Source organism: Grus americana, chromosome 31, assembly GCF_028858705.1.
Source record: "Grus americana isolate bGruAme1 chromosome 31, bGruAme1.mat, whole genome shotgun sequence".
Classification (NCBI taxonomy): Eukaryota; Metazoa; Chordata; class Aves; order Gruiformes; family Gruidae; genus Grus; species Grus americana.
The window spans coordinates 525,897-540,247 of NC_072882.1; the positions used below are offsets into that span (position 1 = coordinate 525,897).

The 14,351-nt window shown below is 56.7% G+C and overlaps 1 protein-coding gene and 1 long non-coding RNA gene across 2 annotated transcripts; both read right to left on the reverse strand.

The window, feature by feature from the left end:
* Window positions 1–145: 145 nt before the first annotated feature.
* LOC129198125 (uncharacterized) lies at window positions 146–1,103 on the reverse strand. Its single transcript, XR_008574431.1, has 3 exons — window positions 962–1,103; window positions 488–510; window positions 146–356 (listed from the first exon to the last, which is right to left on the reverse strand). It is a non-coding gene; the product is annotated as an uncharacterized LOC129198125 (long non-coding RNA).
* Window positions 1,104–2,106: 1,003 nt separating this feature from the next.
* On the reverse strand, window positions 2,107–14,204 carry PA2G4 (proliferation-associated 2G4). The gene is made up of 13 exons (XM_054807151.1): window positions 13,965–14,204; window positions 11,027–11,155; window positions 10,331–10,436; window positions 10,033–10,102; window positions 8,812–8,904; window positions 8,039–8,102; window positions 6,532–6,610; window positions 5,463–5,541; window positions 5,049–5,182; window positions 4,442–4,536; window positions 3,828–3,955; window positions 3,348–3,401; window positions 2,107–3,116 (listed from the first exon to the last, which is right to left on the reverse strand). The coding sequence occupies exons 1-13, from the start codon at window positions 14,050–14,052 to the stop codon at window positions 3,051–3,053; spliced, it is 1,185 nt and encodes a 394-aa protein (XP_054663126.1). The 5' UTR covers window positions 14,053–14,204; the 3' UTR covers window positions 2,107–3,050.
* Between the last annotated feature and the right edge of the window lie 147 nt (window positions 14,205–14,351).

The window sequence follows — 14,351 nt, forward strand, 5'->3', positions numbered from 1 at the left end:
GACCCCCGGTACCGACCCCGCAGGGTGGGGATCCCACGCCAGCCGGCCCCTGCACCCCCCGGTGCCCCCCCCCTTCCCGGTACCGGAGGACCCTGCCCCGGTCCCAGCCCGCGGTCCCCGCCGCTCCCGGAGGAAACACACTGTGTCCTGACAACACCAGCTTTATTCGCGGCACAACGGCCACCACAGAGCACAGATCCGACCCGGCGCAGCGGGTTCCCCCTCCCGCTGCACCGGGCCCTCTCCGGGGCACCGGGCTGTCTCCCCGGCGGCGGCCCCGCGCCCCGGCCCTGGCTCAGCTCCGCGGCGGGGCCTACTTGGACCTCTGCCTCATCTTCCTCCTCTTGCGCTTCAGCCTAGGGGAGAGAGCGGCGCTCAGGCCCCAGGACCGGCTCCGCGCAGCGGCACGGAGCGACTGCCGGGACCCTCCCCCGCTCCCCGGCGGGGCACGACCGGCAGGCGGCAGCCCCGGGGGAGCCCCACGTACCTGCGCATTCGCTTCTTGCGCCACTGCGGGGGAGAGGAGAGGGGCTGCGTTAGTGCCGGTACCGGGGACGCTGGGCTTTCCCCCCGCCCCACTCCGGAGCCCAGTCCCCAACAGACCCCCCGCGATAGGGAACCCCCCTCCGCCGCTCCCAGCACAGCCCCCCCAACAGCCGCCCCGCGCCCACAGACCCCGGCTCCGGTCCCCCTCCCCTTGCCCCTCGGTGCACCGACCCCTCACTGCCTGACCCCCGCCCCGACCCCCTCGCCTGCCCCCCAGCCCCACACACACCGACACCCCCGGTCCCGCTCCACGTCCGGTGCAACCGAGACCCCCCCCCCAGGACCCCCCCCGGGGCTCCCCAGGCCACAGCGCGCCCTCCCGGCCGAGCCCGGCCGTTGCTGCCCGCCCCCCGGGGAACGATGAGGTGGAGATGAGGCGCCATCGGCCGCCCCCGGCGTGGCCCTCGCCGCTCACCTTGGCCCTCATGGCTGTGCGGAGACGCCGCGCTCAGTCCCGGCGGGCGGGCGGCGGCGCTGGCGGCGGATGGAGACGGATGGGGGCGGCCGGTGTCGGCCCGTAAAATGGCGGCAGCAGCGGCCGAGAGAGGCCCCCTCTGCCCGCCGGGGCCTATTTATAGGGGAGCGTCATGACCCCGCCCCCCCCAGCGGCGCAGGGCATGACGGGAAGTGTAGTCCTCGCCCCGCCGCATGACGGGAAGCGACGTCCCCGCCGCGGTGCAGCACGGGAGCTGCAGTCCGCCCGCCCGCCGCCATTTTGCGCAGCCCCGGGCCCGGTGGGACGCGCGGGGGGGGGGTCCCCGCCGCCCCCCAACCCCCCCCCCCCGCCCCAAGGAGCAGCCGGTCCCCGGCCAGAGAGAGGTCTCGAGTCACCTTTATTGGGGGGAAAAAAAGAAAAGAAAAGAAAGAAAGAAAGAAAGTTGTTCTGGGGAGTTTTCGTTTGTCAAAATGTAACAACTGGATTTTAATTTCTGGTATTGAGGTACAGTATTTCAGTTTTAAGGTAAAAAAAAGAAAATTAGATAAAGCCCCAGCAAGTCTCAGTGGTTTATAAGTCTCTGTTGTGGACTATGAGAAAGCCTAGCTCGGCCCTTCTTCCACAGAGGGCAGAATGTTGTTTTTAAAAACCGCTAAAAGGTTCCTCCTGGGAAGGAGGTCAAGGTCATGGTCAAGACCAGGCCCAGGCCAGACAGCGCCCCCCAGCTCCACACCTGCCCCAGGGCCCCACCACAGCAGGAGGAGTTCAAAACAGGAGCAGAGAGATGGGAAAAGTCGGGGGGGGGGGGGGGGGGGGCGCATGGTTTATTCTCTTTTATTGACTTTGGTAATATTTGGGGTGGAAAACCCAGATCTTGGTGAGGAAACACGGTGCCCAGGAGCATTTTTAAAGGCGAGTTTTTCCCAAATTCAGCTACAACAGGGGAATAACCGAGAGTCAGTCAGCACATATCAGCAGAGAAAAAAACCCACCTCACATTCAACTACAGTAATTCAGTCACTTTTTTTTTTTTTTAAAGACTGACTATAAAAGACTGATACCAGCCAGAGTCCAACCACTCCTGCAGCGTTTCCCTCACCCGTTGGCAGAGCACCGGTGTGGAGACAAGACCCCAACGCACCCCAAAAAGTGGAACACGGCCGCAGAGACCAGCCCCAGGGAGTAACACACACACACACACACACACACAGCCCCCCAGGAAATAAAAAGTGCTGCCGGGCAGCTCGCTGCCTCCTGCCCCTCCGTCAGCTGCTGCCGAGCAAGCCGGACAGTCTATTTTTTCCTTTTTAAAAATGAGCTCGCCACAGCAGTGTATTAAAAAATAGAGTGTTTATAGGTAAATCAAGGCAGAAACAGAACACAGTAGACAGAACAGTCTACAGTTTCACAGGGGACATAAAATTTTATATTTTTCCCAATTATAAGCGTACAATCCAGAGGCTAAACGTGAGAAATCCTCTGCCCCAAGGTAATGGAGAGGAAAGCCTCCACGGCCGGGAGGAGCTGGGACAGCACAGCAGATCACCATCCCAGCATACCGTATCACTAAACACAGGGCACTTTTTCTCAGGTGTAATCAGCTGTTTGTTCGGTTTTGTTGTTGTTTTTTTTTTCCCAAGAAAATCTGTAAAAGGGAGAAATTAAAAAAAAAAAAAAAGGGGACAAGAGGAAAGCAGGCAGCTCTCTACACTCCCTCTCTCACTGGAATCAGCTTCGTTGTTCACCTCTGACAAGTAGGGGTAGTATAAAAGGGTAGAAAGAGTGGATATAGACTAGCTTTTACTCCTGATTTTATTTTTTCCGCTTTCTTTTTTAAGTAGTCTGATGTGGCTGAGAGAATCCTCCCTCATTGGCAAAGTCAATAGGAGCTGGTTGTAGTCAGCGGGAAGCCCAGACTGTTTGTTGTTTGGTCGTAAGAGACAAACAGTGCTAGATTATTATTTTACTTCTGGTTTTTGTTTGGGGTTTTTCTTTTTAGGGGGGGGAAAAAAAAAAAAAAAAAGGGGTGTGTGTGAATTGGGTGCTACGCAGAGGGAGCAGGAGCTGCTCAGTCGCCAGCCTCATTCTCTTCCACTGTCTCTCCCGTGGTGGCGTTCTCTGCGTTCTTGGAGGCCTGTGGAAACAAAGCCACGGCGTCGGTCAGGGCGGGGGGCTCGCTCGGGGGCCAGAACGCTGGCAGTGGGTATGGGGGGGCCCCTTCCACGAGGCCCGGGGCAACACCGGGGTGTTCTTAAAGGCAGGCTGGGAGGCAAGCCCGAAACGCAGCCACGTGGGTAATGTCTGGGTGCTGCTGATCGCCAGAGACAATGCACCACAAATCCCCACATAAACGTGGCCAATTTACCTTCTTTTTCTTCTTTTTCTGGGTCTTCCGGCTTGCGGAACTTTGTAGAAGGGCCTGGAGACAGGAAGGAAACATAAGAAGCTAGTAAGCAGACTTTTTTTTTTTTTCTTTTTTGACAGCAGATAAAGGGAAACGCCTTTAAAGCACCGCCAGCCACCAAAGGGATGGTGGCAAGTCCCAAGGGGCACAGGGACAGAGAGGGGACACCACAGCCTCCCCGCCGCCGAGGTACGGGGCCTTGGGCCAGCTGCGGGCAGGCACCGAACAGGGCTGGGTGTCGATATCGAGTCACTAGAACCGCGCGTGATGCAGGAAACGGGGCCCAACCTGGTCTCAAGCACAACTTTTCCTCTTTGAGCTCACGCCTCAGCCTCTCCTGGATTTTACTTCCCACCTTCTCCCCAAGGGATGCGAACACAGGGCAAACCATGTGATGTCCTACATCTATTTATTATTATTATTATTCTTTTTTAAACCAACCTTCAGTTCTCCATCTTGCACCTCAAACTCCGACTTGTAGAGTTCTGGTTCGAAGGGGCCACTGGTTATCCTCATCGGGCCATTGGGCATTAAAAGCACTGTGAATTTGAACTGTGCAACAAACTCTCCTGCAAGACAGAAACAGGCGTTACGACACCACAGCCCCCGTGTATTCCACCCACCAGGACCTAGGCAGATGTTTTCCAACAGATGTTTTGATTCCTGAGCCTGTCACCGCTAAAGAAAACATCTCGCAGGAACTCCTCAAACCCATCCCAGCCAGGGCCAAACGATTCCTTCAGCACCGCCCTGCCAAGCCTGCTCGGTAAGCAAACCAGAAAGCCTCGGCCCTCCATCCCTCCTCCTGCCCAGGAAATTGCTCCACAAAACCCAAAAAATAATAAATTTCATCTCATCAGCTGGAACGACTCCAAAACAAGATCCAGAAGCCAACGAGTAGCAAGCTTCCTGGCGGATAAATCCCAGGGCCCTTGAAGCGCATCTCTGGCGTTTATACGGCGACGGTCAGCACTGGGCTCACCAGACTCCGGAAGTGACCGGCAGTTTGCCGAGCGCCCGTCCACCCCCCGGCTCCTGGTCCTCCCACTGCTCACCTTCCTTCTCGTAGAGGACATTGAAGGGCTGGAGCAGCTCGTGTTTGGCGCATTCCACCACCCCCATCCTGGCCTTCTTCTCATCCTCAAATGCCCTGCGGAGCAGACAGAGCCACACCTGAGCTCAGGACCTTTCCTAGAAGCCGGATTCCACCCCACAGGTTTCAGAACTGCCCCCAGGGTCAGACCGGAGACTTTATTCACCGCCCTGGCAGCGTCGTGGCGTGGTGACAAAGCAGACTGCCAGGGCAGGCAACTGCTGGGTGAACCACTACCTCAGGAGAGTGGAAAAGGCAAGTGGATTTAAGGATGGAAAGAGCCCGTCAAGTGAACATTGTTTCCTTAGTTTGAAACACGCTGTTTTATTTCAAACGCCATTCCCGGCATCCCACAGGAGATTCCCAAGCCCTCAGGCTCTGAGTGGAATTCCTGCTTAAGCCTGTAACATCCTTCCGACATCCACTCCTCGACTCAAACACAGCAAACCCCAACGTAAAGCAGCAAAGGCCACCGCCGCCTCTGACAGGACGGCAAAGCAAGCAGGTTTTGCTGTTAGCGGGGTCCGTACACTCACGCAAAGCATCCAGCCACGAATATGAGCAAATACCTGAGAGTAAATGGCATAGTATCAAAGCGCCTCTCCACCTCACTGAAAAAGGCACGGGAGGTTTTCATCTTCAAGCCGTACTGTTTGGAGGGGTCTCTTTTATAAATTGTAGTTCTCTGTCCAGCATCCTTCGCCTAAAAATGCAAACGGCGCTGAGAGACCAGGAAAAGCAGCACAGCGCTTCCTCAGCCAGAGCTGCCTGCGCGCGCTGGGACCTTTACACCAGACAAGCACCGTCCGCACTCTGACACCGTAAAGGCGCAAAAAGCTCCACCCAAAAAGATGCAGCGATACCCAGGCAACGAGTATTCTACGGCTGGAACTGGCACCCACAAGGATGTGGCTGTTAGCACCAGTTGATGATGACTGTCCCGAAACACCGACTGACAGCGGGCCAAGCAGCACCGGACTCACCTTTCCTTCTCCACTGCTGACGAGAACATCAACAGCGTAAACTTCATGGACCTCAAATTCTGCTTTTTCGTGGTCCTTCCTGGATGAAAAAAATTTCAGGGAGTCAAAGAATGGTAAATAGAGAGACAAAAGCTCTGACGCAGCCACAGGACCTCGAATGAACCCACACTGGGCTTAGCCAGGGCAGCTCGACAAGCCCAAAGCAGCGCTACGGCGAGCGATCCCTGACCGGCAGAACAAAAGCTGGCACAGAAGACGCAGAAGCTGAAGATGCCAGGCAGCAGAGAAAAAATGACAAGGAGCCAGCGCTCCTCCTGCCTACGACAAGTAGCTCCATCCCCAGCACAGGGTGGGAGGCCTCAGACGCTCAGCACCAGCTCTCTGAACTCGTGGTCGTGCCCTAGGCAGGCTAAGGGCTCCTGGTACAACCCTGCGCCTGAGAACTTACAGGCCAAGCGCGGGATCTAAAGCCACCAAACTCTAAATATTCAGTGTGAGACCCAACCCCGAGGGACTGGAGCTGCTGGAACAGAACGCAACGTCATTTCCAAGCTCGTCAGTTCAAAACCACCCTGAGACGCTACTGACGGCGATTGCCATCCAGTGGGCTCCTGGCAGCTTCTACGAGACAAGCGATAGGTCTTGGCACAGCTCCTGGTGAGCTACCATCCACCGCTACAGCTACCAGCGGTCGGTTATTCTGCTGGCAGCCTCCAGCAGACTCCTTCGAGAAACTGGACAGAAACCAAGAGCACTCGCAGGTGCCAGCGAGGAGCCTCACGTCAGGGACTTCACTTCCAGCCTTTCCTTCTCAGAACACACCCCCAAACACAGAGCCACACTCCGGGGTCACACTGAACGGACGAGAAGATATGGGGCTAACGAGCTACAGATCTCCCCTATCGGGTCAGACTTCACGGAAGAGGCCGTAGGAGGAGCAGCCTGCACCCCAGTGAAATCAAACATACCTGCTGCATCCCCCACGTGACACCGCAGCGAGAAACAGGCTCACCTAGTCCCAGCCCTCCCAAACGCTGCTGGAAGCAGCGACCCCGGAGGCGATGCTCACTTTTGCTGGTCTGTAGGGTTCTGGATGATTGTTTTCTCTCCATCGATCACGTGCTGTTTCAGCTGGTGTGACAGCATCCCTGCCGCAAGAAGAGAATCCATTAACACCTCTGAGCTGCAAATCAGCGACACGGTGACTTGCATCATTAACACTCCGGGGCCGTCAGTCGAGGACCGTCAAGTGCATTAGCACAGCCACAGAGCTCCCCGTACTGCCGCTTCTCAATTAAGCACGTGCACACCAGCGGGCTGTAACGAGGTGAACGCACAGGCACGTGCGACACACCCTCGGGTGGTTTTAAAGATGCTCAACGTCCAGTTAACGGAAACTTTCCATCCCTTCCCCAGTACTTAGGCCGCACAGCACTCAAAGGGTATTTTGGGGAGGTTTGATTCACTTTCCCTCCTGTCCTAGGGTTCAAATCAGAGTCCAGGAAGAGGCGCTCACGACCGTGCCCGTTCCACTCGCCGAGCCCCCAGCCAGCAGGGACAATCGCACATCTCCCTTCAGGAAGGACGGCTGCCGCTGGCGGGAAGGGAAAGCACAACCCCAGCCGCCAACAGCTCCGTTTGTTTTCATCAACTGGGGCCTTATGCTGCTGCCAGTGCCTCGATAATTACGGCACTTGACTGTTTCCAAAACAGTGGCTGCTTAAACTCCCTCGACAGTGCGAGCGGCCGCCTCCTCACTGCAGCTGATGCCATGGTTTGGGTTTTTTTTCCAGAGAGAAAGGAGCAAAGCATTGAGGAGACCCACAAAGCCATCCCACACGAGGAACAGGGAACCGATGTTCCAAGACTGGGCTGAGGCGAGCGAAGAGAACGAGCCAGCTTTACGGTATTTCAGGAAATTTAACTAATAACAGACCAATTTAATTGTGGCTGAAAGAACCATTTGACAGTGATGTCACCGACTAGGAGAAAAGCATCTGCGCGTGCCAAACGTCAGGCTAAGCTCTCTCGCCACCTTTCAGACAAGAAGCCAGCGGTCTCATTTCTACCAGAATCTGTCCCAGCGCCTTCCCACTCGCCCGTTATCAATGCTGCGATGAGAACGTGAATCAGTTCAGAGCTGGGAGGAAATTACATACCCTGCAAATCTATGGGCTTCTTTTTGCAGCGGCTCTCGCGTTACAAACAAGCTGTTGTGTATTTGCTAAAGGGGTTTTAGCTACGAGTGGTCAAGTGTGAAAGCAAAGGGCCAAACGATTTGCCCGAGGTTGGCAGGAAGTCCACGAGCAAGGACACTACCCACCGGCCGTGGAAACCCACGTCTATTGTTCCTAGACTGATGCATCTTTAAAAGTCAAAAAAACAGAGGAAGAAAGAAGAATCTAGAGTGTTGAAGGGATTCTTTCTTTTTTTTAAGCAAAGGCTGCTGCATTTAAAGATGGCGTGTCCAGGACTCGCCATTATTACATGTTTCCCAGAATTTGAACAGGGCGGCTCAGGACTTAGCGTGCAGCTAACCCATCGCTACCCCCGATCAGCTGCTCCCCGGTCCTTACCTTCAATCGGCGTGCAGTGAAACGAGTGGGCTATTTTGTTCCACGCGTCTGTCACTTGTGTGTTCTGGATGAAGAACACATGAAAACCCATTAAGGATATAAAATTCAAGCCACAAGCATGACAGTTGCGTTGGGTTTTTTGTAACTCGACAGAGTTCTGTGATAAAACAGGCAGGCTTTCTAACTGACTGGTGCTCTAACACCTCCAAAAAAAGGTGAACCGGTGTCAGGCTTCCATTTTTAATCCAGTATCAACAGAAATGACACGTAACGTGAGGTCAGCTCAGCCTCCCGCACTGGATCCAGTGAATTCTCCCAAGCCATCCCTCCTTAGGGGATTACGCCGGGAACTAAGAGCGACACGAGTACGTTTGGAATAATAACACAGCAACAAAGGAGATCCCCTACGACTGCCGAGGTGCCTGAGCAGCAGGCGAGGGAGAGGTGCGAGCAGGAGATTGAAGGGAGCGCTGTTCAGCGGAGCTGCCGTGCGTGCCCAGCTGTGAGGAAAGGACCGGCGAGTGGGAGCACCAAGGCTTCTCCACGAAGCCACCGTCGCATAAGCGAGAGCTCGGGTGCCGCCGGGAAGAGTCGCTGCCACCCGCCCTGGCAGCGGCTCAGCTGTCTGCAGGCAGCTGCTTCCAGATTCCCCGCGTCGCTGGGCCGTTCTTCCCAGGCGAGGTCACTCGCTTTTATTTCTAGGCACGACACGCGGCACTGGCAGCTTCTCGCCCCGTGCCCAGACGTGCTTTTCCCCTGTACCAGTCGCTCACCTGGTTTCCAGGCTTTACCAAGCGCAGCGCGGCTTCGGCGCAGAGATGAGCTGCCTTGATGACATCAGCTTTACGGCCTGACACAGGGTTTTCCTGCAAGAACAGAAAAATAAAAGGCTTTTTAAGGTACATTCCTTTCCTTCTTATCAGCCAGGGCTGTTCCAAGTGCCTAGAGATGGAGATTCTCCATCTAACTGGAGACCCTCTCCCCCGAGTGAACGGGGAAATCTAGCTCAGAGGGGGAAGGGCTTCTGGCTCCACAGCTCGATCGTTAGTGTCTCCCTCTATTAAAAGAGCAGATGAGCATCAGCCACAACCAACTTGGCGCGTGCACGAGTTTCAGCAGAGACACCCCGGCACAAGCGCATCACTGTCAAGGACTGAAAACAGAAAAAGGCTCTCCTGTAGCCAGAAACATGGACTGGAAAGATTTCCGTATGCTTCAAAAGGCTTTTTTTTGGCTTCTCCCCATCAAGTCGTTCGGACACAAAACCATTCCCAAGACCTGCACCGCCACTCTCCTCCCAAAATTACAGCTAAAAATTTGTCACGCGACACCTTTACGCACACGACGCTAATTCCCACCACACGAGCGTGGCTTAGCGTCGCTGCCACAACGCCCGACTGAACCACGCGTGCCACGGCGGTGTCCTCGCCAACGCGCGTCGGGACCGTACGCTGCAATCAGCCCCGGGCGAGAACAATTCACGCTGGCACACGCAGGCAAGGAAAAGCAACCAGGGGACTGGTTTTGGGGTCACCCCTGAGCTCAGGTTTGCAAAGGGGAAGGCAGTGACTCCCGGCAGCACAGTGCTCGGCTCCCTGTGCCTCGACCAGTAGAGGGGGCAGCAAAACCAGTCTGCCCAGTCCGCCCCACAGCCCCACACATTCTACACGCAAATAACTCGCTGCAGCGCCACTTGCACATGGCCCGTCTCAGATTATTTGTAACCTTGCAAAACTGTACGTGTTGAAACAGCGTGTCAGCCCTCGTTTTCCAGAGGGCTGAATAATTTTTAGGAAAGGGACGGTTTTCACCCCGTCGCTGCTGTGACACCAGACCTGTGGCGCTTTTGCCAAACAAAGCAGACGCCTCTCCGAGGCTCCGCACTCCTGCTGCCTTTGGGACCAGAGACACCCGAACATCAGCTTTTTAAATCTCTCCCACAGACTGCACGTAAAGCAGCAGCGGCAAGAGACACCGCTCCATTACAAACCCACCTTTGAGGCGTCTATGACAAAACTGTGTGCTACATTCGCTATGAAGCCATCGACATGGACTCCCAAGTCACTGCAACACAAAGAAAGTTAATTACGGGTGGGGCGTCAGGGCTCAGGAAACTTGCGTGACTTCTAGAAGCATCAGAAGACTCAAGAATGTTTCACACGCTTCACTTGATGAGCTATTAGTTTCTTTAATTAGCCACGCCAAGGAAGTATTTAACACGCCGAGCAGGACTAGAAAGCAAAGCCCGGATGCCCACAGTAAACTCACAAGTAGTGTAACCAGGACACTTACATTTTAACCAAGTCTCCGTCTTTGAGGATGTAGTCTTGGTCACTCTTCAGGGGAGAGAAGTGACAGACGCAGTTATTTACTGATATACTCGTTGGGAAGGCAATACCTATAAAGGGGGAAAAACGAAATAAATATTCCAGGGAATCTTGCTGCCTCACATCTGGCACAGGCAGCCCCGCCAGCGTGGATCACCACTCAGGATTTCGGGTGTTGCAGCGCTATAAAACACCCCATCGCACAGGGGCAGGTCTGCTCCCGCACCAGGTCTGCTCCTGCCCAGGCAACCGTCAAAGAAATACATCCAAGGTGGCGAGAGCCACCTGCAAAAGGGACCTCAAGTCTCCAGGATGGAATCGGGGAGCTCTGGGTGACACATCTGAGCGTCACAGAATTTCCACGGCAACTAGAGACCAGCACCAACCGTACCGCGGGTCCTCCTGAAGGGAGGACATTGAAACGAGAATTATTTGGACAACGATGTGGATGATTGGGTGCAGCGAAACGAGATGCTGAGGCTCATCAGTGGTGCTTACCAGCAGGGCAGGCAGGAGGATTTGGGTTAAATTTGGCTTTCTGGGAACAGCCAACTATTTCTTACACTAATTAGCACGGAGTAGCGCTTTCTGTGCTCTTGCCACCCGACGAGACCAAAAACCGTTGCCACATTGATAAAAAAGTCTTTGGAGCAGGTCTCACCTTTTTTCATTTCTTTTTCCTTCTTGAAAATCTTGCCCGTCTCTTCCATGATCATGGCGTCTCCCTTCTCGCACAGGCAGAGGACCGATGCTCCGGAGTTCGCCGCTTCAACCACCGCACGCAGGACCCCTTAATTCAAACACAGGCACGGAGCTGTTGAAGCACGTTAATGATAAACAGCCTTAAATCTAACACCCGCGCTCACCACACAGCACCGCGGCAGAAAGATCTGTTTGTATTCTAAGAGAGAACAAGACTCTGGACTCGGCTCTTCACCAAAAGGACCGTGGTCGGGCAGAAATCCCACTTTAATTTTTATTTTATTTCCGAGAACGTTTTCACGAGGAGCAGGAGCACGTTGGGGTTTGTGCAGGCGAAGCACTGCGGCCTCAGACACCTGCCCGCGCAGACCGAGGTCTGTCAAACAACGCAGCCAAGCAGAAACTCCGCTCTCCCACATTCTTTCTGGAGAAGTCAGAGCTACAGAAACAGGTTTGGAAATTACTTGGGAGACAGGACGCGCAGCACATCAAAGGAGCAGGGGCCGCTGCTGCGGACGTGCGGGACCAGGAGGTATGGAGCAGTTGAAAGGCTTTGCCGGGCACAAGAGCTGGCAGCGGCGCAGCAGAGCCAGTTACGTTAGTCCCTTACTCTGCAGAAACGTGTTTTAAAGGTAACCCACGTGTTCCTGCTCCGGCCTGGCAGTGCCGGCAGCTGCCAGCGCGCTGCCTGACACAAGGAACTCCAGACGCCTTGCTCCACACTGCAGGTTAGAGGAAGTTTTGCTGCCTGCACCTACTTTTGGGCATATTCTTGTGCCTGCGAGTCCCAGCAGCGCTTCGGTTCCGCCGTAGGTGACAGCACGCCTCATGCTTTATAGGATGAGGGGGGGAAAGGAGCGTAAAAGCGACGGTTTTGGTTGGAACGCTGCAGAGTGACGTTCACAAACGTGTCTGGGTGGTGATCCAGGGGCTGCTGGAGGAGCCACATCTCAACAGCCTCCCCACCAGTCCGCAGGCTGAGGTGCTCCAGCTGTCACTGGTGGACCCCCGAGCTACTATTTCCCCCACTTCCTCCTCTCTGCAGCCGGAACGCTTTACAGGGAGTCGTAAAGCTTACCCTGAAAAGTTCGTGGATCCCGGGGTAAAAGGTACCCTCACAATTTCTCCTCATTCTGCGAGCACGTTATTTTTACAGGAGACTGTTTTGTGAAGCGCCTCTGTTGGGGGGAGTTTCTGTAACCGATGGCGCGTGTTCTAGGTACGACAGCAATAAATATTTCGGAAGCGCTGAAGGGGATGTTTACGAGCAGGCAGGTTTTCATAATTTCTTTGACACCGAGTACAAACCTGAAACCCTTTCACCTGCGTGACAAATTAAATTTCAGATACCTTCAGTCACCTTTCCACACGCCACAAACAATGCCGAATTGGGAATATTTTTAAGTACAGATAAAACTCTGATAAAGAGACATTCAGCGGATGGCCGGGCAGAGAGGCGAGAATAGGAAACGTTAAAACAAACACAGATAAACAGAGAGCCGTGCTCATCAGAGCATTCAAACAAAACCAAGAAGCAGACAGCGTGATAGCACTGACCAAGGAACACCTACTAATTGTACTCTGGCCTTCAGCGCTTCGTTTAGGGAATTAAAAGCACTTTAGATCATTAAAGGCACCTCGCTCTGACAAGAATCCAAGGCATTTCAAACTTTTTGCCACAGTTCTGTTGTTTGCTCTTCCCAAACACGCTCGCATCGCCCGTAAGGGAGACGAAATGCTGCGACGGAGCCGCCTTTCCCCCCTGGGAAGGGAGGCTGCCCCTCCACGCAGCCAAACTCGGGGCACGCCGTTAAATCCAGTTTGCCCGGCAGACAGAGAAGCCAAAGCGGCGACCTCCCTTCCCAAAGGGGAACCCGCATCGTTGCAGCTCTCAGCCCCACGTCTCGCATCCCAGGTTACCGTCAGGAGCGATGACTTAAAGAGAAATGTCGAAGTCAGCAACAATTAGTGTGGGACACGCCACTACCGAGGCTGTTCGTGACGCCGGGAAGACCTCACAGAACCGGTCCAGTTAGCTCTTTAAACAGCTGTCACCCTTCTCGAGGGGCAGCGAACCCCCGCTAATGATACAGCAAAAATAAGCGTTTAAAAACAAATAACAGCAAGAAGGAAATAACACGGGGGGAGAAGGGCAAGTTTTAAGGGGGAACAACGCGTGGCCCAAGCCCGTACCGGGCAGAAGCCCCCGGGCAGGCCGGGGCTCCCCGCCGAAGAAAGGCGCTGCCAGGGCCGAGCTCGGCGCTCCCTCCTCCCGGCCCGGGGCTCGCCCCGCTCCGGTCCCCACCGCAGGGCTCGGCTCCCGGACGCCGGGGCTGCGGCTGCCCTGCGGGGAGCGGCGGGACGGAGGGGGTGGGGGGGGGGGAAGGCGGGTTAAAGCCCCGAACAAAAGAGCGGAGCGGGGCAGCCCCGGGGCAGGATGTGGGCAGCGGCTGCGCCGGGCCGGCCCCGCCTGGCCGGGCCCCGCTCCCGGCTCCCCCCCGCGGGAGGGAGGGCGGCCGGAGCAGGGGGGAACGGCAGGCCCTGCCCCCCCCCCCCCACACACCCCCCCTCCGCTGCCGCCGCCGGTGCACGTGGGGCGCGGAGGCCACGTGCCGGCAGCGGCCGCCGTGCGGGGCCGGGGCCTGGGGTAACCGGGGAGCCCCCGCCGCCCGGGGGGGAACGTTCGACCGCCCCCCCCACCCCCACCCCTCCACCGGCGCGTGCAGACGGCCGTTGGGGGGCCCAGGCCTCACCGCCCACCCCAGGCCCGCCGCTCCCCCCCCCCCCACCCCCCGCCCCTCTCCGCTCCCACCGGGCGCCCTCGACCCCCGCCCAGACCCAGCCCGGCCTGGTGCCCCCTCCCCGCCGCCCCCTTCCCGGCCGCGGCCCGCACTCACGGTTGGCGATGTCCCCCCCCATCTTGTACTTGGTCACCACCAGGTCCTCGGCGATGGTGAGCTCGGCCGCCTCCTCCTCGCCCGACATGGTCGGAGCCGCCTACGCCCGGCCGCCGCCGCCGCCCCCCGCGCCGCCGCCGCTGCTGCTGCCGCCGCCGCCGCCGCTGCGCTGAGGAGACCCCGGGGAGCTCGAGCGAGAGAGCGCGAGCAGGGCAGGAGCGCGGGCTCCGCGCGGAGCACGCTGGGAAGGCGAGTCCCCGCCCCCTCGGACTACAACTCCCGGCAAGCCCCGCGGCGCCGCCAGCGAGGCCCGACCCGGCGCACGTCGCGGACTACAACTCCCGGCGGGCGCTGCGGCTCTCGCGAAAGACAGCGGCGGCGGGACCG